Here is a 27658-nt window from a genome sequence, read left to right as displayed (position 1 = left end):
GGGGGGGGGGAAGGAGATGGTGGGGGGGGGGGAGGAGATGGTGGGTGGGTGGGGGGGGGGGGAGGAGATGGTGGGTGGGTGGGGGGGGGGAGGAGATGGTGGGTGGGTGGGGGGGGGGGAAGGAGATGGTGGGGGGGGGGGAGGAGATGGTGGGGGGGGGGAAGGAGATGAGATGGTGGGGGGGGGGAAGGAGATGGTGGGTGGGTGGGGGGGGGGGAAGGAGATGGTGGGGGGGGAGGAGATGGTGGGGGGGGGGAAGGAGATGGTGGGTGGGGGGGGGGGGAAGGAGATGGTGGGTGGGGGGGGGGGAAGGAGATGGTGGGTGGGGGGGGGGGAAGGAGATGGTGGGTGGGGGGGGGGAAGGAGATGGTGGGGGGGGGGGGAAGGAGATGGTGGGGGGGGGGGGAAGGAGATGGTGGGGGGGGGGGAAGGAGATGGTGGGGGGGGGGGGAAGGAGATGGTGGGGGGGGGGGGGAAGGAGATGGTGGGGGGGGGGGAAGGAGATGGTGGGGGGGGGGAAGGAGATGGTGTGGGGGGGGAAGGAGAGGTGTGGGGGGGGAAGGAGATGGCCAGGACTAGGGGCTGCGTGCTTCGGGCCCCTCCCACACAGTTTCGGGCGCCTGGAGCTACTGCACTTGCGCACCCACTGTAGCGCGCATGTGCAGAGGTCCCGGCACTGTTTTCAGCGCAGGCACCTGGCTCCGCCCCCTACAGCTCGTGCTGCGCTGCACCGAGGGCCAGAGGACCTGCAGGGAGGTGGAGAATATGGAGGGTTTTTTTAGGCGCACTTTGTGGCGCGGCTCGAAATTTGGGCCCTTAGAGTGTACAGTTCTGGTCGCCATATTATAAAAAGGATATAGAGGCGCTGGAGAGGGTGCAGAGAATAGATACCAGAAATGCGAGGGTATACATATCAGGAAAGGATGAACAGGCTGGGTCTCTTTTCTCATTAGAAACATAGAAACTAGGTGCAGGAGTAGGCCATTCGGCCCTTCGAGCCTGCACCGCCATTCAATAAGATCATGGCTGATCATTCACTCAGTACCCCTTTCCTGCTTTCTCTCCAAACCCTTTGATCCCTTTAGCCATAAGGGCCATAACTAACTCCCTCTGGAATATATCCAATGAACTGGCCTCAACAACTCTCTGTGGTAGGGAATTCCACAGGTTAACAACTCTCTGAGTGAAGAAGTTTCTCCTCATCTCGGTCCTAAATGGCTTACCCCTTATCCTTAGACAGTGACCCCTGGTTCTAGACTTCCCCAACATCGGGAACATTCTTCCTGCATCCAACCTATCCAGTCCTGTCAGAATTTTATATTGAAAAAAGAAGGCTGAGGGGTGACCTAATAGAGGTCTTTAAGATTATGAAAGGTTTTGATCGAGTGGATACAGAGAGAATTTTCCACTTGTGGGGAAGAGTATAACTAGAGGCCATCAATATAAGATCATCACCAAGATAATTCAACTGCTCTTCTTCGAAATAGTGCCATGGGTTCTTTTACGTCCACTTGAGAGAGCAGATGGGGCCTCAGTTTAACATTTCATCCGAAATACGGCACCTCCGACAGTGCAGCGCTCCCTCAGTACTGCCCCTGTGACAGTGAGGCGCTCCCTCAATACTGCCCCTCCGATAGTGCGGCGCTTCCTCAATACTGCCCCTCCGACAGTGCGGCACTCCCTCAGTACTGCCTCGTGACAGTGCGGCGCTCCCTCAGTACTGCCCCTGTGCCAGTGAGGCGCTTCCTCAATACTGCCCCTCCGACAGTGCGGCATTCTCTCAGTACTGCCCCTCCGACAGTGCGGCGCTCCCTCAGTACTGCCCCTCCGACAGTGCGGCACTCCCTCAGTACTGCCCCTCCGACAGTGCGGCACTCCCTCAGTACTGCCCCTCCGATAGTGCAGCACCCCCTCAGTACTGCCCCTCTGACAGTGCAGCACCCCCTCAGCACTGCCCCTCTGACAGTGCAGCACTCCCTCAGCACTGGAGTGTCAGCCTAGATTTTTTTATGTGCTCAAATTCCTGTAGTCCTGGAGGACAAAAACAACAACTTGCATTTATATAGCGCCTTTAACATAGTAAAAGATTCCAAGACACTTCATAGGAGCATTTTCAAACAAAATTTGACACCGAGCGACATAAAGAGATAGGTTTTAAGGAGTGTTTTCAGGGAAGAAAGAGAGGTAGAGAGGCGGAGAGGTTTAGGGAGGGAGTTCCAGAGCTTGGGACCCAGGCAGCTGAAGGCACGGCCACGAATGGTGGAGCGATAGAAATCGGGGGATGCTCAAAGGGGCCAGAATTGGAGGAGAGGGGGATCCCGGAGCTGGGGGAGGAGAGTGGTCATGGAGGGATTGGAAAACAAGGATGAGAATTTCAAAATTGAGGCGTTGCTGGACTGGAAGCCAATGTAGATCAGTGAGCACAGGGTTTGATGTGTGAGTTAGGACACAGGGCAGTGAGCACAGGGGGTGATGGGTGAGTTAGGACACGGGGCAGTGAGCACAGGGGGTGATGGGTGAGTTAGGACACGGGGCAGTGAGCACAGGGGGTGATGGGTGAGCAGGACTTGGTGTGAGTTAGGTCACGGGGCAGTGAGCACAAGGGGTGATGGTTGAGCGGGACTTGGTGCGAGTTAGGACACGGGGCAGCGAGCACAGGGGGTGATGGGTGAGCGGGACTCGGTGCGAGTTAGGACACATGGCAGCGAGCACAGGGGGTGATGGGTGAGCGGGACTCGGTGCGAGTTAGGACACGTGGCAGCGAGCACAGGGGGTGATGGGTGAGCGGGACTCGGTGTGAGTTAGGACACGGGGCAGCGAGCACAGGGGGTGATGGGTGAGCGGGACTCGGTGCGAGTTAGGACACGGGGCAGCGAGCACAGGGGGTGATGGGTGAGCGGGACTGGGTGCGAGTTAGGACACGGGGGCAGTGAGCACAGGGGGTGATGGGTGAGCGGGACTTGGTGCGAGTTAGGACACGGGGCAGTGAGCACAGGGGGTGATGGGTGAGCGGGACTGGGTGCGAGTTAGGACACGGGGGCAGCCGAGCTTTCGACTCGCCCTGTACTGGTCCTCAGTTATTGCTTTTTCTTAGTGTTCTAGCTTTCTCTGGGTATTTATATCGGACAGATAGTCGGTTTAAAAAAAAAAGCCTACGTTCCTTGTCAGTGTCTTCACATTCAAGAAAACTGGGGCGAGGAAGGAGAAGGCGAAGAAACAATAGCACTTGGAACACAGGCACCCGACAGCTGGTCTGGCCCCATCCGTGACAATTAGTGAAATACGGTGGGAAAAATGTGTTTGCTCAGCTGTGTGGTGTTGCCCTTTACTTGACCCTGTTTTTTATTCAGTGATCAGCCCTTTGGGTCCTCGGCCCTGCCCGCATTCCGCGAGTATTTCAGGCCCTTGTGGACGGGGCCCAGGAAACTGGCTGCTGAAACCTCGCTGTGAAAAGGCAACGGCGGTTTCATTGGCCGGCGACGGTATTCTCGTGAATGTTCGCACAGAGCGTCCGGTGAATCTTCAGAGACTCGGCTAAAAAAAAAATCCTGTTGGCTTGTTGGACCATAATTCAGTTCTCTCTCAACACCAGTCAGGCCGCAGCTGGAGTACTGCGTGCAGTTCTGGTCACCACATCACAGGAAAGGTGTGATTGCACTGGAGAGGGTCAAGAGGAGATTTACGAGGATGTTGCCAGGACTGGAGAATTTTAGCGATGAGGAAAGATTGGATAGGCTGGGTTTGTTTTCTTTGGAACAGAGGAGGCTGAGGGGAGACCTTATTGAGGTACATAAAATTATGAGGGGCCTGGATAGAGTGGATAGGAAGGACCTATTTCCCTTAGCAGAGGGGTCAATAACCAGGGGGGCATAGATTTAAAGTAATTGGGGGAGGTTTAGAGGGAATTTGAGGGGAATTTGTTTCACCCAGAGGGTGGTGGGGGTCTGGAACTCACGGCCTGAAAGGGTGGTAGAGGCAGAAACCCTCACCACATTTAAAAAGTACTTGTATGTGCACCTGAAATGCCGTAACCTACAGGGCTACGGACCGAGAGCGGGAAAGTGGGATTAGGCTGGATGGACTCTTGTCGGCTGGCACGGACACGATGGGCCGAATGACCTCCTTCCGTGCTGTAAATTTCTCTGATTCTATGATTCGATTCGATGAAGTGTCTCTTCAAAACGCTGCACCTTTTACCCCTTCGATAAGTGTCCCAGCTCCTCTTCTCAGTGGGTCGCACTCTTGCCTCTGGGTCAGAACGTTGTGGGTTCAAGTCCCACTCCAGAAACTCAAACACATAAATCTAGGCTGACACTCCAGGGCAGTACTGAGGGAGTGCCGCACTGTCGGAGGGGCAGTACCAAGGGAGTGGCGCTCCCTCAGCACTGCCCCTCCAACAGTGCGGCGCTCCCTCAGCACTGCATTGGGATTTTTGTGCTCAATCCCTGGAGTGGGACTTGAACCCACGACCTTCTGACTGGGATGTAAGGCTGCCACCCACTGAGCCATGGCTGACACGGTTGTTCCCCTCAGCTCCCCCTGACTACAGTGCTCCAGTATAAAAGCACCTCTCAAAGGGCCATAAAAGTTTTCCTCGGCTTGTCGCGTCTGACGTGGATGCCACAGGTTGTCGTGGAAGGCACCTGACCTCTGCTGCTGGTTGTGATTGGTGTGTGTGTCACATGACCTTGGTTTAAGAAACGGGCAGGAGCGGTGAAGGTACTTCTGTGTTTTGACAGGTTAAGACTGGGAGAGAAGGAAGGCAGGGCACCTTGGGGAGTGTGCGTGCGAGACATTCTCTGGCAAGGTTTTTGGAATTAAAATCCTCTCGGCATTAAATGGACGGGCAAATTCACACACAAGCTGGATCTGGGAGCGTTGATGGATCAGTCTGTAAGTGGCTTGTGTCGGCTATCAGTTGGTGGAAGGGCGTGAGGGCTCTGTGGTTAACCCGTGCACTGCTGGGCTATGCTGGCCAAATCACATACGCAAGCTAATTGCTCTTTGTAGTGCGAATAATGATTAACTGGCAGTGCAAACTGTCTCTGGGGGAGGGGCCATCAGTAACCCTACGCAGGATTCTTCATGGGGCATTCTGCTGTTTAAAATCGTGGAATCCAGGAGCAGGGCCCACCAGGCGTGGGCAGAAAGAGAAGGTGAGAGAGCACAAGCACATAAGGAAGTAGGGGATTGTTGATGGGCAAGTTGGCTTTTCAAAGCCTGGAGCTTGCAGGAGGCGGGAAGGCCGAGGGAGCGGAGCGAGTCCCACACGTTTGAAGTCCAGGGTAAGAATAGATTAAGGAGTAAGGGGGCGGAGCAGTGAGGCTTGATTTCAACGCAGTGAGGGTGAAGGAAGTGTGTGCAGGGATGGCTTGGAGAGTTAAGTGCCGAGAAGCATTGAGAGAGCGGTGAAAGACAAGAGATGGATTGTGACAGGCCGGGAGAGGGAGAGGGAGAGGTCAGAGGTGAAAGGTGAGAGAAAGAATGATCACAGCCAATGAGCTCGCTCCATGTACCCAGCCCTGGAGTGGGAGAGATGCTGGAAGAGCTTCTCTAGATATGGCAACAAGAATGATTTTCAATAGGCAGAGGGGCAGTGATGACATTCTATGTTCTTCCCTTGAGCTGCCACTCGTTGCCCAGGTCTAAGTCCGCAAACCCACGCCACCTTCTGCTTGTTGAGGGATTGTCTTGCACTACGCTGCTATTTGGTGGTAAAAGATTGAATTATTCTCCTTTTTCCGTATGAGCTCATCCAAAACTCGACTGCCCCGTGTCCCAACTCGCACCGAGTTCCGTTCGCCCATCACCCCCTGTGCTCACTGACCTACATCGGCTCCCGGTCTGGCAGCGGCTCAGTTGTAAAATTCCCATCCTGGTTTTCAAATCCCTCCATGGCCCTCGCTATCTCTGTAACCACCTCCTGCCCCACAACCCCTCCGAGATCTCTGCGCTCGCCGAATTATGGCCCCTTGCGCATCCCCCAATTTCCATCGCTCCACCGTCGGCGGCCCTGCCTTCAGCTGCCTGGGCCCCAAGCTCTGGAATGTCCTCCCTAAACCTCTCCGCCTCTCCTCGTTTACATAAGAACATAAGACCGTAAGAAATAGGAGCAAGAGTAGGTCTTACGGCCCCTCGAGCCTGCTCCGCCATTTAATAAGGTCATGGCTGATCCGATCATGGACTCAGCTCCACTTCCCTGCCCGCTCCCCAAAACTCCTTATTCCCTTGTTGGTTAAGAAACTGTCTATCTCTGTCTTAAGTTTATTCAATGTCCCAGCTTCCTCAGCTCTCTCAGGCAGCGAATTCCACAGATTTATAACCCTCTGAGAGAAGATGCTCCTTAAAACCTACCTCTTCATCTATCCTAATATCTCTTCCTGTGGCTCGGGTGTACAATTTTGATTGATATTCGCTCCCGTCAAGCACCTTGGTAGAGGCGCTATATAAATGTATGTTGTTGTGCAGTGACTGTTTCATTCACAAAATACCGGCTAGTTATCAAAACAAGAGGACAACAACATGGAAATCAGAAATAAATCTCCATAACATCTGGGCCGCTGTTTGTTTGGCCCAAATATAGCTCGGTACAGACTGATTGCTGAGCAGTTATGACGCAGAAAATGCCAATCGAATGTAACTGATACCGTTCCCCTGGAAAAACATTTCCTTTTGGGTACAGTACGTTCTCGAACAAGTCAAGTCGTACTGTGCTTCACGCTATGACTGTGCGTGTCTTCGTTCTGTGTGAGCAGTATGTTACGCTGCAACTCAAACAGAGTGAGCTGTCAGAGAACAGACTTCGGGGCACAGAATACCTGGTGCCAGACGCAAGACTTGTGTTTACGCAGCGAGTTGTTGCGATCGGGAACGCGCTGCCTGAAAGGGCGGTGGGAGCAGATTCAATAGTGACTTGCAGAAGGGAATTGGATAAATACTTGAAAGAGGAAGAGTTGCCGGGCTGTGGGGAAAGAGTAGGAGGAGTGGGACTAATTGAATCGCTCTTTCACAGAGCCGGCACAGGAACGATGGGCCGAATGGCCTCGCCCTGTGCTGTATGAGTTGGTTTTAGTCTCCTTATTTAAGGAACGACATACTTGCATTGGAGGCCGTGCAGAGAAGGTTCACGAGGTTGATTCCTGGGATGAAGGTGTTATCTTGTGAGGAAAGGTTGAGCAGGTTGGGCCTATACTCATTGGAGTTTAGAAGAGTCCGAGGTGAGCATATTGAAACGTGTAAGATTCTGAGGGGGCTTGACAGGGTAGATGCAGAGAGGATGTTTCGCCCCGTGGGGGAATCTAGAACTAGGGGGCATAGTTTCACAATAAGGGGTCGCCCATTTAAAACGGAGATGAGGAGGAATTTCTTCTCTGAGGATGGTGAATCTGTGGCATTCTCTGCCCCAGAGAGCTGTGGAGGCTGGGTCATTGAATATATTTAAGGTGGAGATAGACAGATTTTTGAGCGATAAGGGAGTCAAGGGTTATGGGGAGCGAGCGTGGAAGTGGAGTTGAGGCCAAGATCTGATCGGCCATGATCTTATTGCATGGCGGAGCAGGTTCGAGGGGCCGAATGGCCGACTCCTGCTCCTATTTCTTATGTTCTGATGTAAGATTCTATGATTCAGCACACAGTAAGATCCCACAAACAGTGACAAGCTGAGCGTTTGCGTTGCTTTTGACGGTTTTAGTTGAGGGGGGAAGGTTGGCCGGAACAACAGGAGAATTCCCCGCTGCCCAGTGGCCTCATCGTAAACGTGACACACCCAATCAATGGGGGAAGTCGCTGAGCTCGGTGTCTGCTCAAAAAGTTTAATTGAAGATTGTTGCTGTGACGATCGGATAGTAAGTCACCAACTATCTAACCGTGGCGGTGCTGCGTATCCTGCCGTCTGGTACATCGAATGTACGGCACAGAAACAGGCCAATCGGCCCATGGGTCCAGGCCGGTGTTTATGCTCCACACCAGGCCCCTTCCATCCCTTGTCACCCGACTTACATATCTTTCTATTCCTTTCCCTCTCATTTACTTATCCAACATCCCCTTAACTGTATCGATACTATTCGCCTCAACTACTTCCTGTGGCAGCAAGTTCCACATTCTCACCGCTCTCTGGGTGAAGACCTTTCTCCTGAATTCCCCATTGGATTTATCAGTGACTGTCTTATATTGATGGCCCCTAGTTCTGGTCTCCCTCCACAAGTGGAAACATCTTCTCTACGTCCACCCTATCAAACTCCTTCATACTTTTGAAGATCCCTATCAGGACCCCCCCTTTGGCCTTGTCCAAATCTTCTGCTGCCGTTGGAGAAGGTCCTGCAACAACAACAACAACAAAGTGTATTACATAGCGCCTTTAACACAGTGAAACATCCCAAGGCGCTTCACAGGAGTATTATGAGATTTAAAAAAAATAACTAGCAATGTGGGCCGGGTTTAGTCAAAGAGGTCGATGTTAAGGAGCGTCTTGAAGGAGGAAAAAGAGGCGGAGAGGTTCAGGGAGGGAGTTCCAGAGCTTGGGGCCCAGGCAACAGAAGTCACGGCCACCGATGGTGGAGCGATTATAATCAGGGATGCTCAAGAGGGCAGAGTTAGAGGAGCGCAGACATCTCGGGGGGGTGGGAGGAGATTTCAGAGACAGGGAGGGGCGAGGCCATGGAGGGATTTGAAAATTTCAGCCAGAAAGACAGCGATGAATCACGACTATTAAACGACTGCACGAGACCAAACTTGCACAGTTGGTCTGTTTTTGCAGTGCTGTGAAGTTGTGGAACCTGCTGCTTCAGCAGCCTGGGGCTTTCAGTGTTCAGTGCCAGCTGTGGCTCAGTGGGCAGCACACTCGCCTCTGAGTCAGAAGGTCGTGGGTTCAAGTCCCACTCCAGGAACTTGAGCACAAAAAGCTCCAGGCTGGCACTCCAGGGCAGCGCTGAGGGAGCGCCGCACTGTCGGAGGGGCAGTACTGGGGGAGTGCTGCACTGTCGGAGGGGCAGCGCTGAGGGAGTGCCGCACTGTTGGAGGGGCAGTACTGAGGGAGTGCCGCACTGTTGGAGGGGCAGTACTGGGGGAGTGCTGCGCTGTTGGAGGGGCAGCGCTGAGGGAGTGCTGCACTGTTGGGAGGGGCAGTGCTGAGGGAGTGCTGCACTGTTGAAGGGGCAGTACTGAGGGAGTGCCGCACTGTCGGAGGGGCAGTACTGAGGGAGTGCCGCACTGTCGGAGGGGCAGTACTGAGGGAGCGCCGCACTATCGGAGGGGCAGTACTGAGGGAGCGCTGCACTGTTGGAGGGGCAGTACTGAGGGAGCGCCGCACTGTCGGAGGGGCAGTACTGAGGGAGCAATTGGATATTGCATTTTCCTACATTATAACAGTTGACTAAACTTCAACAGTACAGTGCTTCATTGGCTGTAAAGCGCTTTGGGACGTCCTGAGGGTGTGAAAGGCGCTAAATGAATGCAAGTCTTTCATTCTTTCTGTGTTCTAATTGGAAGAAAGAACTTGCATTTATATAGCGCCTTTCACGTCCTCTGCCCCCTCCAGCACCATGCACCTGCGCTCGGGTTGTAAAACACCTTGGGATGTGGTTCTCTGCGTGAGATAAGCCGTGTGATGTGCGGATGCCGTATTTCAGCGCCTCAGGTCTTTGTCTCTAACCCTCAGGAACGGCAGCGACTGGAGACCATCCTGAACCTGTGCGCGGAGTACTCCAAGACCGACGGCCCCAACCCCCCGGACATGGGCAAGCTGACCCAGGACAGTGAGCAGCTGCACATTGTGGAGCAGCGCTTGTACCCCAGCACGGGGGGCCCTGCCCCCGCCCCCACCACGGCCAGCCGCGGGACCTCCATGGACAGGTGCGCCGGAGGCAAGGCCGTCCGGGAGCCGGCCTCCCCGCAGCCAATGGAGCCCGGCGCGCCGAGACCACGGGAGGCCCTGGAGCGCTCGGACGAGGACAACCTGAAGGAAGAGTGCAGCAGCACCGAGAGCACGCACCATGAGGTAGGTGGCACCAGCCCGACCTTTCACCCCTCACCCAACGACATGGGGACGGAAGGGGTTGGGACGGGACGGGTCGGGGGAGGGGGGAGAGGGGGGGAGCGTTACCTGCTCCCAAGGAATCGCGGAGGAGTTAGCGGAGGCAAGAATCCACGAGCAACCCGGGCCGGTAATGGGTCACTTTCCAAATTTGGAGATCGGCAATGTATAAGCACAACCATGGAATAGGTCACAGACAGATAGATTTTTAACCAATAAGGGAATTAAGGGTTACGGGGAGCGGGCGGGTAAGTGGAGCTGAGTCCACGGCCAGATCAGCCATGATCTTATTGAATGGCGGAGCAGGCTCGAGGGGCTAGATGGCCTACTCCTGCTCCTAATTCTTATGTTCTTATGGAATAAAACAGAACATGCTGGAAATACTCAGCGGGTCAGGCAGCGTCTGTGGAGAGAGAAAAGCCGAGTTAATGTTTCAGGTCGGCGGCCTTTCGTCGGAACTGGAAAAAGTTCGAGATGTAACAGGTTTTTAAATCAAGTGTCGGGGCGGGGAAAGCGGGGAGGGGAGGAAAGAACAAAAGGGAAGGTCTGTGAGAGGCAGGAGAGATTAGAGAGACAAAAGGGATGACGGCGTGAGGCAAGAGGAGATGGTAATGGGGCAAGTTAAGAAACAAAAGATGAGTCTAGAGAGGGTGTGAATGGCAACAGCAGAATCATTACTAGCAACTACTGCCTGAAACAATGGGGGCCGTGGTTATGATCTGAAGTTGTTGAACTCAGTGTTGATACAGAAGGCTGTAAAGTGCCTAAGTCGAAAGATGAGGTGCTGTTCCTCAAGCTTCTGTTGAGGTTCATTAGAACTGTGCAGGAGGCCGAGGACGGAGCGGTCAGAGGGGCAGTGGGGCGGATAATTCAAAGAGCAATCGACCTGAAGCTTGGGGTCGGTCTTCCGTCGTACGGTAATAGCAACGCAAATCAAACTTCAATATCCAAGTCAGATATCCAGGCCGAAGCTCCTGGTGGAACAGCGTGGGTATCTTGTAGGCTGCCTGCGAATTCCCTCCAAGTGCAGTGCAAGACTCCCTAAGCAAATGCTACACGGTAAACGAGCCAATTAATGATTTAGACGAGGGGATTAAATGTAGTATCTCCAAATTTGCAGATGACACTAAGTTGGGTGGCAGTGTGAGCTGCGAGGAGGATGCTATGAGGCTGCAGAGCGACTTGGATAGGTTAGGTGAGTGGGCAAATGCATGGCAGATGAAGTATAATGTGGATAAATGTGAGGTTATCCACTTTGGTGGTAAAAACAGAGAGACAGACTATTATCTGAATGGTGACAGATTAGGAAAAGGGGAGGTGCAACGAGACCTGGGTGTCATGGTACATCAGTCATTGAAGGTTGGCATGCAGGTACAGCAGGCGGTGAAGAAAGCAAATGGCATGTTGGCCTTCATAGCGAGGGGATTTGAGTACAGGGGCAGGGAGGTGTTGCTACAGTTGTACAGGGCCTTGGTGAGGCCACACCTGGAGTATTGTGTACAGCTTTAGTCTCCTAACTTGAGGAAGGACATTCTTGCTATTGAGGGAGTGCAGCGAAGGTTCACCAGACTGATTTCCGGGATGGCGGGACTGACATATCAAGAAAGACTGGATCAACTGGGCTTGTATTCACTGGAGTTCAGAAGAATGAGAGGGGATCTGATAGAAACGTTTAAAATTCTGACGGGTTTAGACAGGTTAGATGCAGGAAGAATGTTCCCAATGTTGGGGAAGTCCAGAACCAGGGGTCACAGTCTAAGGATAAGGGGTAAGCCATTTAGGACTGAGATGAGGAGAAACTTCTTCACCCAGAGAGTGGTGAACCTGTGGAATTCTCTACCACAGAAAGTAGTTGAGGCCAATTCACTAAATATATTCAAAAAGGAGTTAGATGAAGTCCTTACTGCTAGGGGGATCAAGGGGTATGGCGAGAAAGCAGGAATGGGGTACTGAAGTTGCATGTTCAGCCATGAACTCATTGAATGGCGGTGCAGGCTCGAAGGGCCGAATGGCCTACTCCTGCACCTATTTTCTATGTTTCTATGTTTCAAAGGTGGGCAGCGGAAACGTTACAAGGACACCCTCAAAGCTTCCCTGGTAAAGTGCGACATCACCACTGACACCTGGGAGTCCCTGGCCGAAGACCGCCCGAGGTGGAGGAAAGTGCATCCGGGAGGGCGTTGAGCTCTGAGTCTCAACGCAAAGAGCGTGAAGAGGTTAAGCGCAGACAGCGGAAGGAGCGCGCGGCAAACCAGCCCCACCCACCCCTTCCCTCGACGAATGTCTGTCCCACCTGTAACAGGGTCTGTGGCTCTCGTATCGGACTGTTCAGCCATCAAAGAGCTCACTTTGGGAGTAGAAGCAAGTCTTCCTCGATTCCGAGGGACTGCCTGTGATGATGATGCTATGCTCCAGGGTCTGATTAGGAGCTCTACAGTCGCATGATGGGGAGGCTGTAACCTTCCACCTATGGAGAAGGTGGCAGCATCTACCATGACACATTCAGAGGGAGTTGATGGTTGTCCACTGGTTGTATTGTGGGGTCCTCGATAAGGAACCGCAGTTCTTCCGAGCATTTCACAGTCGGTCAGCGAGGCTGAGGGGCGATCGCTGAAGGGCTTCGGCAACGGTGCAAGAAGGCCTTCTAGATCTGAGACGGGGTTGGTGATAGGTTGTTCCAAACGGCCTGGATCGGCATGTCTGTGCTGGTGTAGTGGTTGTATTCTCTGGAGACGGCATATTGCACCGTAGGTGTGGTGGTGCGATGTTTGCAAGCACGGGGAGCCAAGGTGTCGGTGTCGATAAAAATGTGCCAGTGATAATTCTCAGCGGAGAATTCAGCTGGACATCAACGGGTTTCACGTGTGGACATCAGGGTCGGTAACCAGGGGACACAGATTTAAAATAATTGGCTAAAGAACTAGAGCGACATGAGGAAACATTTTCCACACAGCCAGTTGTTGTGATCGGGAACGCGCTGCCTGAAAGGGCGGTGGGAGCAGATTCAATAGTAACTTTCAAAAGAGAATTAGATAAATACTTGAAGGGTAAAAATTTGCAGGGCTGTGGGGAAAGAACAGGGGGAGTGGGACTGATTGAGTCACTCTTTCAGAGAGCCGGCACAGGAACGATGGGCCGAATGGCCTCATTCTGTGCTGTATCATTCTGTGATTCTTCACGGTGCAAATCTCTGCACCCCTGACCTGACTCTATATTCGAAACACAGAAAATAGGTGCAGGAGTAGGCCATTCGGCCCTTCGAGCCTGCACCGCCATTCAATATGATCATGGCTGATCATGCAACTTCAGTACCCCATTCCTGCTTTCTCTCCATACCCCCTGATCCCCTTAACCATAAGGGCCACATCTAACTCCCTCTTGAATATATCTAACGAACTGGCCTCAACAACTTTCTGTGGTAGAGAATTCCACAGGTTCACCACTCTCTGGATGAAAGAGTTTCTCCTCATCTCGGTCCTAAATGGCTTACCCCTTATCCTTAGACTGTGATCCCTGGTTCTGGATTTCCCCAACATCTAACCTGTCCAGTCCCGTCATAATTTTATACGTTTCTATGAGATCCCCTCTCATTTTTCTCAATTCCAGTGAGTATAAGCCTAGCCGATCCAGTCTTTCTTCATATGTCAGTCCTGCCATCCCGGGAATCAGTCTGGTGAACCTTCGCTGCACTCCCTCAACAGCAAGCACGTCCTTCCTCAGATTAGGAGACCAAAACTGCACACAATACTCAACACTCAACAATATCCCTTTTACCTTTTCTTTTTTCTCTTTCTTTCTCTCACTCTTTGATATGTTTTAACTTCAAGCAGCATGAAGACTCGGCAGGCAGCCAGTCAGCCCAGCAGGTGATGTACCTGGAGGAGGAGAGGGTTAGGGTGCTCACGTCCGTGGATGAACTCAAACAAAGGATGAAGGAACTTGACCAGCAGCTCGAGGAGTCCTGTCGTGAGGTAGGGTTTAACCCAGATTTACTCAGCTCTGCCTTTCCTCCTTTACCCCAGTCTCACTGGCACTGGCTGTGGAATTTTCCCCGTGATCAGCTGTCCATTATCTGGTGGGTTTTTATTTTTAGTTCAATCTCATCGGGTTGCCAACTCCCGTTGGGCTGATTCCTGGAGCTTTCATCACATGACCTCCAGCCTCGACTCGCCCCGCCCCCACACTCCCGCCATTGGTCCATTCTCTGGGCGTGCTGCCTTCCCATGGCCAATTGGAAAGCGAACGGGCTCTTTAGCTCCCAATTGGATTAATCGTGGGCCGTCCTTGGGAGGTTTTACAACGTTGAAAGCGCTATATAAATGCAAGTTCCTGTGAGTGACGCAGACTTTTTGTCCCCATCTCCAATATTATTACAACTAATAAATGAAAGTACATTTGAAGAAAAATGGTTTTAAAACTCAATTTTGTTTTAATACCTCTATAATTTTTCTCCCGTGTTTCTGCTCACGGCAGTGTCCTGGGGCGATTAATCTTCAATTTCTGCAGAGGCCAGGCCAATCCTGGAGGGGTGGAAACTCACCATTCCCAGGATTTGGGCACATCTGGCAATTGAAATAAACTTTAAAATGATGCGTGCCCTGGTTAGCCCTCACCCTTCATTCACTAAAACATTTAAGAACATGAGAAATAGGAGCAGGAGTAGGCCATACGGCCCCTCGAGCCTTCTTCGCCATTTAATACTATTGTGTTCCTAACACAGATGAGGCTGCACACAGGGAGGTTAAAGTAACAGTGATCTCAGTCTTTAATAAGACACTCCAGAGTGAGGAACAGGCCTTAGGGGCCGGCTTATATACAGTGCTCCCAAGGAATGCTGGGATCCCATGGGACTTCAGGGGATGCGCTCCCTGGTGGTGGAACATGGGAGTGCATGCTTTACAGATACACAACAACACTCGCCCTCCCAAAGTCAAAGTGAAAACTATTTACAAGGTGAGGCGGTCGGGAGCCTTTCTTTCCCTGGTGGGCCGCCTCGGTACAAATGTCTGTTCTGGTGTGTTGGCTGTGCCCTCGCTGGGCTGGCGTGTTGTTGGCCCTGCAGGGCTGCTGGGTGAGCCTAGCCTTGCTGGGCTGTTGGGCGTGATGGATTCGATTTCCTGGTCCGGGGTGGTGTCGTTGATCCTTTGGGTGTGTGTTGTGGACTCTCAAAATGTGGTGTCTGTTGTGGGTTGTTCAGGGCAGTCTGTGAACCGCAGCCTCGTTTGGTCCAGGTGCTTTCTGCAAATTTGTCCATTGTCTAGTTTGACTACAAACACCCTATTCCCTTCTTTAGCTATCACCATGCCCGTGATCCACTTGGGACCATGTCCATAGTTTAGCACATACACAGGGTCATTCAGATCAATTTCCCGTGACACAGTGGAGCGACCATCGTTTACATTTTGTTGCTGCCGCCTGCTCTCTACCTGATCATGCAGCTTTGGGTGAACCAGCGAGAGTCTGGTTTTAAGTGTCCTTTTCATGAGTAGCTCAGCCGGGGTCACCCCTGTGAGCGAGTGGGGTCTCGTGCGGTAGCTGAGCAGTACTTGGGACAGACGGATTTGGAGTGAGCCTTCTGTGACTCGTTTAAGACTCTGTTTGATTGTTTGTACTACCGCTCTGCCTGCCCATTGGAGGCTGGTTTAAACGGGGCCGAGGTGACATGTTTGATCTCATTGCGGGTCATGAATTCTTTAAATTCGGCACTAGTGAAACATGGCCCGTTGTCACTGACCAGTATGTCAGGCAGGCCGTGGGTGGCAAACATGGCCCTCAGGCTTTCAATGGTGGCGGTGGCGGTGCTTCCCGACATTATTTCACTTTCAATCCATTTTGAAAAAGCATCCACCACCACCAGAGAAACGGGCCCGCATAGTCGACATGGATCCTCGACCATGGTCTGGAGGGCCAGGATCACAAACTTAGTGGTGGCTCTCTGGGCGCGTTGCTCAACTGAGCACACACGCTGCATTGCCGTACACAGGACTCTAAGTCAGAGTCGATACCAGGCCACCACACGTGGGATCTGGCTATCACTTTCATCATTACTATACCCGGGTGTGTGCTGTGGAGATCCGAGATGAACGTCTCCCTGTCCTTTTTGGGTAGCACTACACGGTTACCCCACATCAGGCAGTTTGCCTGAATAGACAGCTCGTCCTTTCGCCGCTGGAACGGCTTGATTGGCTCTTGCATTTCAACGGGGATGCTGGCCCAGCTCCCATGCAGTACACAGTTTTTTACTAGGGACAGCAGAGGATCTTGGCTGGTCCAAGTCATAATCTGGCGGGCCGTGACAGGTGATTTATCATTTTCAAATACTTCCATGACCATCAACAAGTCTGCGGGCTGCGCCACCATCAACAAGTTTGCAGGCTGCGCCATTTCCACCCCCGTGTTGGGCAATGGTAGCCGACTGAGAGCATCCGCGCAGTTCTCGGTGCCTGGCCTGTGGCGGATGGTATAGTTATACGCTGATAGCGCGAGTGCCCACCTTTGTATGCGGGCTGAGGCATTAGTATTTCTCCCCTTGTTTTCAGCGAACAGGGATATGTGGGGCTTGTGATCGGTTTCCAGCTCAAATTTGAGGCCAAACAGGGACTGATGCATTTTCTTTACCCCGAACACACAAGCTAATGCCTCTTTCTCAATCATGCTGTAGGCCCTCTCGGCCTTAGACAAGCTCCTGGAAGCATAGGCGACAGGTTGCAACTTCCCCGCAATGTTAGCTTGTTGTAATACACACCCGACTCCGTACAACGACGCGTCACATGCTAGCACAAGTCTTTTACACGGGTTATACAATACAAGCAGCTTGTTGGAGCATAAAATGTTTCTGGCTTTCTACTTGTTTTTTTCCCCATACCCAGTTCTCACCTTTACACAATAACACAGGTACAGGCTCTAAGAGGGTGCTTAACCCCAGTACGAAGTTACCAAAATAGTTGAGGAGTCCCAGGAACGACCGCAGCTCCATGACGTTCTGTGACCTGGGCGCGTTCCTGATAGCCCCTGTCTTGGCGTCTGTGGGCCGAATGCCGTCCGCCATGATCTTTCTCCCCCAAAACTCCACTTCTGTTGCCATGAAGACGCATTTCGACTCTCCAGCCGCAGCCCTACGCGATCCAATTGCTGGAGGACCTCCTCCAGGTTTTGTAGATGCTCCACAGTGTCCCGACCCCTGACCAATATGTCGTCCTGAAAAACCACCATGTGAGGTACCGACTTGAGTAGGCTCTCCATGTTTCTCTGGAAGATCGCTGCAGCCGACCGAATTCCAAACGGGTATCTGTTGTGCGTGTTGATGCAGGTGAGGCCCTTCGAAGACTCCTCCAGCTCCTGCGTCATGTAGGTCGAAGTCAGGTCAAGCTTGGTGAATGTCTTGCCTCCTGTCAGCGTCGCAAATAGGTCGTCTGCCTTAGGTAGTAGGTATTGGTCCTGTAGCGAGAAACGATAAATAGTTACCTTATAATCGCCGCAAATCCTGACCGTGCCATCACTTTTGAGTACTGGAACAATCGGGCTGGCCCACTCGCTGAATTCCACTGGGGAGATGATGCCCTCGCGTTGCAGCCTGTCCAGCTCGATTTCCACTCTCTCCCTCATCATGTGAGGTATCGCTCGTGTCTTGTGGTGAATGGGTCGTGCCTCTGGGACCAAGTGGATCCGCACCTTCGCCCCGGAAAAGTTTCCAATGCCTGGCTCAAAAAGGGAAGGAAATTTGTTAAGAACCTGGATACATGAGGCCTCATCGACATGTGATAGCGCTCGGATGTCATCCCAGTTCCAGCGGATTTTGCCCAGCCAGCTCTTTCCAAGCAGTGTGGGGCCATCGCCCGGGACAATACAGAGTGGCAGTTCGTGCACCGTGCCCTCGTAGGTGACCTTGACCATGGCGCTGCCCAGGACAGTGATAAGCTCTTTGGTGTACGTTCTCAGTTTCGTGTGGATGGGGCTCAGGGCTGGTCTGAGTGCCTTGTTGCACCACAGTCTCTCAAACATCTTTTTACTCATGATGGATTGGCTAGCGCCAGTGTCCAGTTCCATGGCTACGGGTAAGCCATTCAATTTTACATTTAGCATTATAGGTAGACATTTCGTTGAAAATGTGTGCACCCCGTGTACTTCAGCGTCTGCCTCCTCTCTCTGAGGCTCGAAATTGCTTTGATCCACCATGGACCGATCTTCCTCTGCCATGTGGTGGTTAGCAGAACTTGCAGCTTGTCTGAAAGCTCGTTGGAGGTGCCCATTGTTCCACAGCTCTTGCAAACATACCCTTTGAAGCGGCATGAATAGGCTGAATGGAAGCTTCCACAACGCCAACAAGGTGTGAATTGCCTTGCATTCATCCTTTGTTGGGGACTCTGAGTCATCTGGCCTGCTGGCAGTTGCAGACTCGTGGGTTCTGCCCTGTACATTTCTGCTCGCAAACACAGTTCCAGTTAATTTATTGCTAGTACTTGCGTGCTGAGAGATTTGTTTGATGTTATCACTGGTGGACATAAACGCCTGTGCTATCTCAATGGCCTTACTGAGGGTCGGTGTCTCTACAGTCAAAAGCTTTCGTAGGATGGTCTCGTGGCCAATGCCCAGTACAAAAAAGTCTCTCAGCATCTGCTCCAGGTAGCCATCAAACTCACATTGTCCTGCAAGTCGCCTTAGCTCGGCGACGTAGCTCGCCACTTCCTGACCTTCAGATCGCTGGCACATGTAGAACCGATACCTCGCCATCAGCACACTCTCCCTCGGGTTAAGCTGCTCCTGAACCAGTGTACACAGCTCCTCATACGACTTACCTGTGGGTTTCACCGGAGCCAGAAGATTCTTCATGAGGCTGTAGGTCGGTGCCCCGCAGACTGTGAGGAGGACCGCTCTCCTTTTTGCAGCGCTTCCTTCTCCGTCCAGCCCGTTGGCTACAAAGTACTGGTCTAGACGTTCGACATAGGCTTCCCAATTCTCACCCTCCAAGAACTTCTCCAGGATGCCCACAGTTTGCTGCATCTTTGCGTTGGATTCGTATTCTCGTCGCCAGTTATAGTGTTCCTAACCCAGATGAGACCGCACACAGGGAGGTTAAAGTAACAGTGACCTCAGTCTTTAATAAGACACTCCAGAGTGAGGAACAGGCCTTAGGGGCCGGCTTATATACAGTGCTCCCAAGGGATGCTGGGATCTCTTGGGACGTCAGCGGATGTGCTCCCTGGTGGCGGAACATGGGAGTGCATGCTTTAGATACACATCAGATACGATCATGGCTGATCCAATCATGGACTCAGCTCCACTTCTCCGTCCACTCCCCATAACTCGTTATTCCCTTACCGTTTAGGAAGCTATCTATTTCTGTCTTGAATTTATTTATCACCTCGCTGTTTGTGGGAGCTTGCTGTGCACAAATGGGCTGTTGTGTTTCTGACATTACAACAGTGACTGCACTTCAGTAAAGCACTTCATTGGTTACAAGCGCTTTGGGACGTCCTGGGGTTTTGAAAGGCGCTACATAAACGCAAGCGGTTTGTTTTACTGTTAAATTTTCCTGTGCGCAGCTTTGATTGTCATTTCTTCAATGTTCTGTGCAGGCAGAGATGGAGCGAGCGTTGCTTCAGGGAGAGCGGGAGTCTGAAGTTGCCCAACTCCATCAAGAGCAGGAGATCATTGAACAGTTGGAGGAGAAGCTATCGGAGCTGGAGAACAACATCCAGAGAGAAAAAGATAAGGTACAGTCAGTCCCCATCTCTGGCCTCTTTCTCTCTCTCTCTCTACTCCTTTATCCTCCGTCTCTTCAGAAGGGACAGGGAATGTGACACAGGAGCCTGGCCAGTGTGATCTGGCTCCCTCCTCTATTGGGCACACGTTCTCTGTTCAGCTGTTAGAAAGCGCTTTTGTCGACAAACACTGGACAACCCGGGCGTTCCGCTCCAGCTCCCCGGCCAGGCAGAGACTTCCGTTTGCTGGATTCAGAGAAGTGACACTGCCGTTCATTCAGCGGCTTTGCTTCTGTTGCCGATCATTGAAGGTTAGCATGCAGGTACAGCCGGCGGTGAAGAAAGCAAATGGCATGTTGGCCTTCATAGCGAGGGGATTTGAGTACAGGGGCAGGGAGGTGTTGCTACAATTGTACAGGGCCTTGGTGAGGCCACACCTGGAGTATTGTGTACAGTTTTGGTCTCCTAACCTGAGGAAGGACATTCTTGCTATTGAGGGAGTGCAGCGAAGGTTCACCAGACTGATTCCCGGGATGGCGGGACTGACCTATCAAGAAAGACTGGATCAACTGGGCTTGTATTCACTGGAGTTCAGAAGAATGAGAGGGGACCTCATAGAAACGTTTAAAATTCTGACGGGTTTAGACAGGTTAGATGCAGGAAGAATGTTCCCAATGTTGGGGAAGTCCAGAACCAGGGGTCACAGTCTGAGGATAAGGGGGAAGCCATTTAGGACCGAGATGAGGAGAAACTTCTTCACCCAGAGAGTGGTGAACCTGTGGAATTCTCTACTACAGAAAGTAGTTGAGGCCAATTCACTAAATATATTCAAAAGGGAGTTAGATGAAGTCCTTACTACTCGGGGGATCAAGGGTTATGGCGAGAAAGCAGGAAGGGGGTACTGAAGTTGCATGTTCAGCCATGAACTCATTGAATGGCGGTGCAGGCTAGAAGGGCTGAATGGCCTGCTCCTGCACCTATTTTCTATGTTTCTAATGCGGAATGTTGTCCAAGCCGCCATATTGGGCCATCCCTCGCGGCAGTGTGATCTGGGGGCAGGTGCGGAGCCTCCCCGGCACCAACCCGGTGACGGAAGGGGTTGCGACAAAAAATGACAGGCAGCAGTTACTATTGGCAGGTATTGGGAGCAACTCGATTTTTGTGTCGATGTGAATTGGGATCGTCTTGTAAAGAAAGAAAGACTTCCATTTATATAGCGCCTTTCACGACCACCGGACGTCTCTATAGCTCTTTACAGCCAATGAAGTACTTTTTGAAGTGTAGTCACTGTTGTAATCTGGGAAACGTGGATCCAATTTGTCTACAGCAAGCTCTCACACATAGCAACAACAACTTGCATTTATATAGCACCTTTACCGTAGTGAAACGTCCCAGGGCGCTTCACAGGAGTATTATGAGCTAAAAAATTTGGCACCGAGCCGCATAAGTAGAAATTAGCGCAGGTGACCAAAAAAGAGGGAGGTTTTAAGGAGCGTCTTGAAGGAGGAAAGAGAGGTAGAGAGGCGGAGAGGTTTAGGGAGAGAGTTCCAGAGCTTGGGGCCCAGGCAGCTGAAGGCACGGCCACCGATGGTGGAGCGATTATAATCAGGGATGCTCAAGAGGCCAGAATTAGAGGAGCGCAGACATCTAGCGGGGGGGCGGTGCTGGAGGAGATTACAGAGATAGGGAGGGGCGAGGGCCATGGAGGGATTTGAAAATAAGGATGAGAATTTGATAATGAGCACTGTGATAATGATCAGATAATCTGCTAGATCTGGGCTTAAGAGCTTTCCCACAGGCCGTGCTGTACGATGGAACTTGCAATGTGTTCTTGCCAGAGCTTGTCGGCTCCTGCGCATCTTTCAGAACGCCCACATTCACCCTCCCGGCTCACGCAGATTAAATGGACGCTCCAGTGAAGTATCGGAAGTGTGTCGCTGGGATTGAGCCGAAGTATAAATCAGTGCCTTCTGCAGAGTGAGGGGGGCAGTGGGGCGTAGGGAACGATTGCTGAGCCCCACAGGATATACGGCACAGAAACAGGCCATTCAGCCCCTGGGCCCTCTTACACAGATTTACACGGGATATACGGCCCAGAAACAGGCCATTCAGCCCCTGGGCCCTCTTACACAGATTTACACAGGATATAAAGCACAGAAACAGGCCGTTCGGCCCAACCAGTCCATGCCGGCGTTTATGCTCCACTCGAGCCCCCTCCCGTCTTTCCTCATCTAAATCTATCAGCATAACCCTCTGTTCCCTTCTCCCTCATGTGTTTATCCAGCTCCCCCTTAAATCCATCGATACTATTCGCTTCAACCACTCCCTGTGGCAGCGAGTTCCACATTCTCACCCCTCTCTGGGGAAAGAAGCTTCTCCTGAATTCCCCATTGGATTTCTTGGTGACTATCTTATATTGATGGCCTCTAGGTTTGCTCCTCCCCACAAGTAGAAACACTCTCTCTGTATCCACTCCATCAAAACCTTTCATCATTTTAAAGACCTCTATTAGGTCACCCCTCAGCCTTCTTTTTTCAAGAGAAAAGAGACCCAGCCTGTTCATCCTTTCCTGCTATGTATACCCTCGCATTTCTGGTATCATCCTCGTAAATCTTTTCTGCACCCTCTCCAGTGTCTCAATATCCTTTTTATAATATGGCGACCAGAACTGCACGCAGCACTCCAGGTGTGGTGTGACCAAGAATCAATGCACGTTTCGCATAATTTCTCTACTTTTCAATTCAATCCCACAAAGACACTAATTAATGACAGTTTTTGCAAACTCTGCCAAGCGAAGCATCCTTTATTAAAGCACAATCCGGCTGATTAAACCTCCACAAGCAGTGGGGCTGACAGGAAGCGCTGTGCAGGAGTTGATAGGTTGACCCTTTCTGTCCGCGACTTTTATTGGGAGAAAAGCTACAATTATTGCAGCCAGATTACCCAGTGGCCGCTCTGGGAGTCTGGGACTGGCTCAAGTATTCCTTGGACAACCGGGTAGATTTTCAGCTTATAACTGGCTGTCCATTACAGAAATCGCCTGCTCTTCCTTCCCCGGTCACTTCAGAATCTACACCAGTATCTCTGGCCAAAGCCAAGCCAAGGCCCAAATTCCTCACTCGGGCCAGGGCCGAATCTGACAGTCCAACAACGTGCGGAGGATAGGAACAGGAGGAGGCCATTCAGCCCCCGAGCCTGTTCCGCCATTCTGATAGACCATGGCTGATCTCTATCTTAACTCCATTGACCTACCTTGGTTCTGTAACCCTTAATACCCTTACCCAACAAAAATATTTATCTCAGTTTTGAAATTTTCAATTGACTTCTCCCAACCTCTGCAGCTTTTTGTGGGAGAGATATCCAGATATCCACTGCCCTTTGTGTGAAGAGTTGAGCTCACATATCTTATTGAATGGTGGAGCAGGCTCGAGGGGCCGAATGGCCTATTCCTGTTCCTATTTGTTATGTTAAGTTATGTCCTTACATCGCCCCTGAGCAGCCTGGCTCTAATTTCAAGGTTCTGGCCCTCTTCTGGACTCCTCCCACCAGAGGAAATAGTTTCTGTCTATCTGCCCTATCCAACCTTTCATCATCATAAACCCCTCGATTAGATCGCCCATTAATCTTCTACACTCGAGGGAACACAAGTGTGCGACCTGTCCTCGTAGTTTAACCCTTTAGCCCCGGTATGATTCTGGTGGAGGATGTTGATGTGTCTCGGGATGCAGTGTTTGGGGCCATTTGTAAGTCGGAAGTTACTTTTGCTGCAAAAAGGTTGGTTCATCGACACGAAGCCTTTCCGATCTTTCCCGGTTCCTCCTATTCTCAGCGGCTGCTGCACTGATGAGGTGCTGGATCTCAATCAACCCGCAACAGACCCGGGCTCGGATCAGGAGCAAGTAATCGTGCCGCACATGTCGTGCTGCGCACAATTCTGGTCTCCTGTAGAGAAAGACTTGCATTTATATAGTGCCTTTCACGTCCATCGGACATCTCAAAGCACTTTACAGCCAATTAAGTACTTTTGGAGTGTAGTCACTGTTGTAATGTGGGAAACACGGCAGTCAATTTGCGCACAGTAAGCTCCCACAAACAGCAATGTGATAATGACCAGATAATCTGTGTTTTTTGTTATGTTGATTGAGGGATAAATATTGACCAGACACCAGGGAGAACTCCCCTGCTCGTCTTCGAAATAGTGCCATGGGATCTTTTACATCCACCTGAGAGAGCAGATGGGGTCTCGGTTTAACGTCTCATCTGAAAGACGGCACCTCTGACAGTGCGGCGCTCCCTCTGAGCTGCCCCTCCGACAGTGCGGCGCTCCCTCAGTACTGCCCCTAAGACAGTGTGGCTCTCCCTCAGCACTGCCCCTCCGACAGTGTGGCTCTCCCTCAGTACTGCCCCTCCGACAGTGTGGCTCTCCCTCAGTACTGCCCCTCCGACAGTGTGGCTCTCCCTCAGTACTGCCCCTCCGACAGTGTGGCTCTCCCTCAGTACTGCCCCTCCGACAGTGCGGGGCTCCCTCAGCACTGCCCCGCCGACAGTGCGGCGCTCCCTCAGCACTGCCCCGCCGACAGTGCGGCGCTCCCTCAGCACTGCCCCTCCGACAGTGCAGCGCTCCCTCAGCACTGCCCCTCCGACAGTGCAGCGCTCCCTCAGCACTGCCCCTCCGACAGTGCAGCGCTCCCTCAGCACTGCCCCTCCGACAGTGCAGCGCTCCCTCAGCACTGCACTGGGAGTGTCAGCCTGGATTTATGTGCCCAAGTCCCTGAACCCACGACCTTCTGACTCTGAGGCGAGAGTGCTGCCCACTGAGCCACGGCTGACACTGGAGCAGGTTCACTAAAGATTGCCCAGAGCGATACCAGAACTGAGAGGTTATAATTAACAGGAAAGATTGAACAGGCCGGAGCTCTTTTCTCTAAAAGCTGAGGGGTGACCAGATAAAGGTCTTTAAAATGATGAAAGGATATGAGAGGGTAGACATAGAGATGATGTTTCCCCTTGTGGAGGGAGACCATCAATATAAGACAGTCACTAATAAATCCAACAAGGAATTCAGGAGAAACTTCTTTACCCAGAGAGGGGTGAGAATATGGAACTCGCTGCCACAGGGAGGGGTTGAGGTGAATAGTATTGATGCATTTAAGGGGAAGCTGGATAAACACATGGGGGAGAAAGGAATAGAAGGATATGGTGATGGGGTGAGATGGAGAGGGGTGGGAGGGGGCTGGTGTGGAGCATAAACCCCGGCACGGAGCGGTGGGGCATAAACCCCGGCACGGACTCGTGGGACCGAATGGCCTGTGTCTGTGCTATACACTCGATGTAAGGTGATGATTTCCAGCAGTACGACCAGCGACCGATCTCCACACTCGGCTGGCCCCACTCCTTACTGTTCCAATACCTGAGTTTTGCTCAAGCACGCCCAGGGGCTGTGTCAAAAGACTGTTTTTGTAAGTAGTGTTGAGTCATCATAAATCACTTAGCCCCAGGCACGAAGCAGCGGAGGTGTTATGGTAAACAGAGGGAACAGACGCTGTAAAGGAAAGATTTTGACCAAGATTTAATAAGGGCTACAAAAAACAGAAAACGCTGGAAATACTCAGCAGGTCGGGCAGAGCCTGTGTGGGGGTTGGAGGGAGAAATGGGGGTAACGTTTCAGGTCACTGACCTTGCATCAAAACTGGAAGACATTGGAGAGATTTAACAAGTGCAGAGGCAGGGAAAGGAGGCGGAGGGGGTGATGGTCTGTGATGGGGGTCGGGGATGGGGGGCGGGGGGGTGGGGGGCAGGAGAGATTAAAGGGTTGGGTGCAAGGTAAAAGGGCATGGTGATGGGACCAGTAAAGAATCATAAGATGGCCCCAGAGAAGGTGTAAATTGCAAAAGCAGAAACATCTGCCTGAGAAAATGGGAGCGGTGGTTCTGATCTAAAGTTGGTGAGTCTGGAAGGTTTTGTACAGTGCCTGATCGAAAGTTCCTTGAGCTTGAGCATTGAGCTTCATTGGAACAATGTAGGAGGCCCTTCTAGCTGCCTGAGGGGCCTGAGAGTTAATGTTGACAACTCTGATTGGACATATTCCTGGAGGTTCATCACATGACCTCCAAATGCCCCACCCGGTTGAATGGCCTCACCCACCACCCCCCCCCCCCCCACCCAACCCCAATCGCCAATATATTTATTACCAAGAAACAAAACAGTTCAAAGAAAATAAACACAATTATTTTTTTAACGCTCTGATGATTTTATTTCCCGGCTATTGCTTGCAGCGGTATCCTAGAGATTAATCTTCGATTCCTGGAGATTCCAGGGCAATACTGGAGGGTTGGCAACCCCTACTGAGAGCCCATCACCGCCTCAATCCACTCTGCCCCCCTCATCCCCCTCCTCCCCCACACACTGGGAAACCCCGAAAGACGGGCACAAGGAAGCTACAAACTGTAAAAGCAGAATGCTCTAATTCTGTGCGCTTCACGGAGACAGACGTGTAATCTTAAAAGTCTGCAGGACAAATTAACTCACAAAATCAATGCCAATGAATTAATGCTGAAGTGAATGCCCCTGAAGGGCTCGCTGTGTTTGTTTACGAAACGCGGTGGGGTTAATTTGCTCAGTGCTGTTTTTTCGGGACTGGTTAAAGTGTTCACGGTGATCCAGACAGGATTTGTATTCGGGTGGAGTTTGGACACGCGTTTCCCAGACCAGACCTAACCTCTTCAACAGATCCTTTTTTCAAATAGGAATTTCACAATAAGGTTCAAATAGAAACATTAATCAAGCAAGTTAAAAGAAAAACCTGCATTTCGATAGCGCCTTTCACGACCACCGGACGTCCCAAAGCGCTTTACAGCCAATGAAGTACTTTTGGAGTGTAGTCACTGTTGTAATGTGGGAAACAGCAGCAATTTGTGCACAGCAAGCTCCCACAAACAGCAATGTGATAATGACCAGATAATCTGTTTTTGTTATGCTGATTGAGGGATAAATATTGGCCCCAGGACACCGGGGATAACTCCCCTGCTCTTCTTCGAAATCGTACCATGGGATCTTTTTTGTCCATCTGAGAGAGCAGACGGGGCTTCGGTTTAATGTCTCAACTGAAAGACGGCACCTCCGACAGTGCAGCACTCCTTCAGAAATGTCCGGTGGTTGTGAAAGGCGCTATATAAATCCAAGTCTTTCTTTCTTTCTCAGCACTGCACTGGGAGTGTCAGCCTAGATTTTTGTGCTCAAGTCGCTGGAGTGGGACTTGAACCCACAACCTTCTGCCTCTGAGGCAAGAGTGCTGCCCACTGAGCCACAGCTGACAGTCCAGTTGGACAAAAACTCCAAAGCATGCAGTCCAGGCATGGGTTATGGTCACTGGTCGATCAGTAACTATTCACTAATATCCCATTTAGAAATGGGAGTCCTAATGAATGGGTTGTCACTGGTGGAATTGTGGGGCTGACCAGCTCGAGAAGACCACCTATCGAGTGGTGTAAGGAGCGTTTTTTTGAAATAAGGAGTGGCTTGATTGAGAAAAACAAATCAGAAATTTTGGGGAGTGTTTGAAAGCCTGAAGCACCCTTTCCCGTTCCCAGCACCCAAGGGTGTTCATGTTAAATTCCAATCTGGCTCCATTAGTATAATGAATTAATTAACCAGTGCCCCAAACATAGCTGAGAAGGAATTAAACCCTAAAGCATTAGAACGTGAATAATTGACAAAACGTTGAGTGATTTAGAGGCATTAATCAATGGCGATTGACAGTAATTAAGTGTTTCAGCAAATGATCCCTGTGAGAACAATGAAATAGGAAGTGGACTGTACGTTGGGGTGTAGCAGGACGAAGTGAGTATTGACACCGATCGCTGTGTCAGCCAATGGTGTTAGAGATGGGGGAGCGGGTACAGCAGGACTCACAGCAACAGTCCACAGA

At 51.6% G+C, this 27658-nt stretch overlaps 1 protein-coding gene across 16 annotated transcripts in view; it reads left to right on the top strand.

The window, feature by feature from the left end:
* phldb1b (pleckstrin homology-like domain, family B, member 1b) overlaps positions 1-27658 on the top strand; it is a 475105-nt gene that overhangs the window by 356093 nt on the left and 91354 nt on the right. For 12 of the 16 annotated variants that reach the window (XM_070894521.1, XM_070894522.1, XM_070894518.1 and 9 more), the window contains 3 exons: positions 9656-9994; positions 13858-14001; positions 19606-19743. In XM_070894521.1, coding sequence (XP_070750622.1) covers positions 9656-9994; positions 13858-14001; positions 19606-19743 — 621 coding nt within the window. The remainder of the gene's footprint in view (positions 1-9655; positions 9995-13857; positions 14002-19605; positions 19744-27658) is intronic. The other 4 variants (XM_070894517.1, XM_070894532.1, XM_070894528.1 and 1 more) reach the window with 2 other exon arrangements.

This window comes from Pristiophorus japonicus, chromosome 11 (genome assembly GCF_044704955.1).
Source record: "Pristiophorus japonicus isolate sPriJap1 chromosome 11, sPriJap1.hap1, whole genome shotgun sequence".
NCBI lineage: Eukaryota > Metazoa > Chordata > Chondrichthyes > Pristiophoridae > Pristiophorus > Pristiophorus japonicus.
The sequence above is the reverse complement of the archived record's forward strand: the minus strand, read 5'-3'. Positions and strand labels throughout refer to the sequence as shown.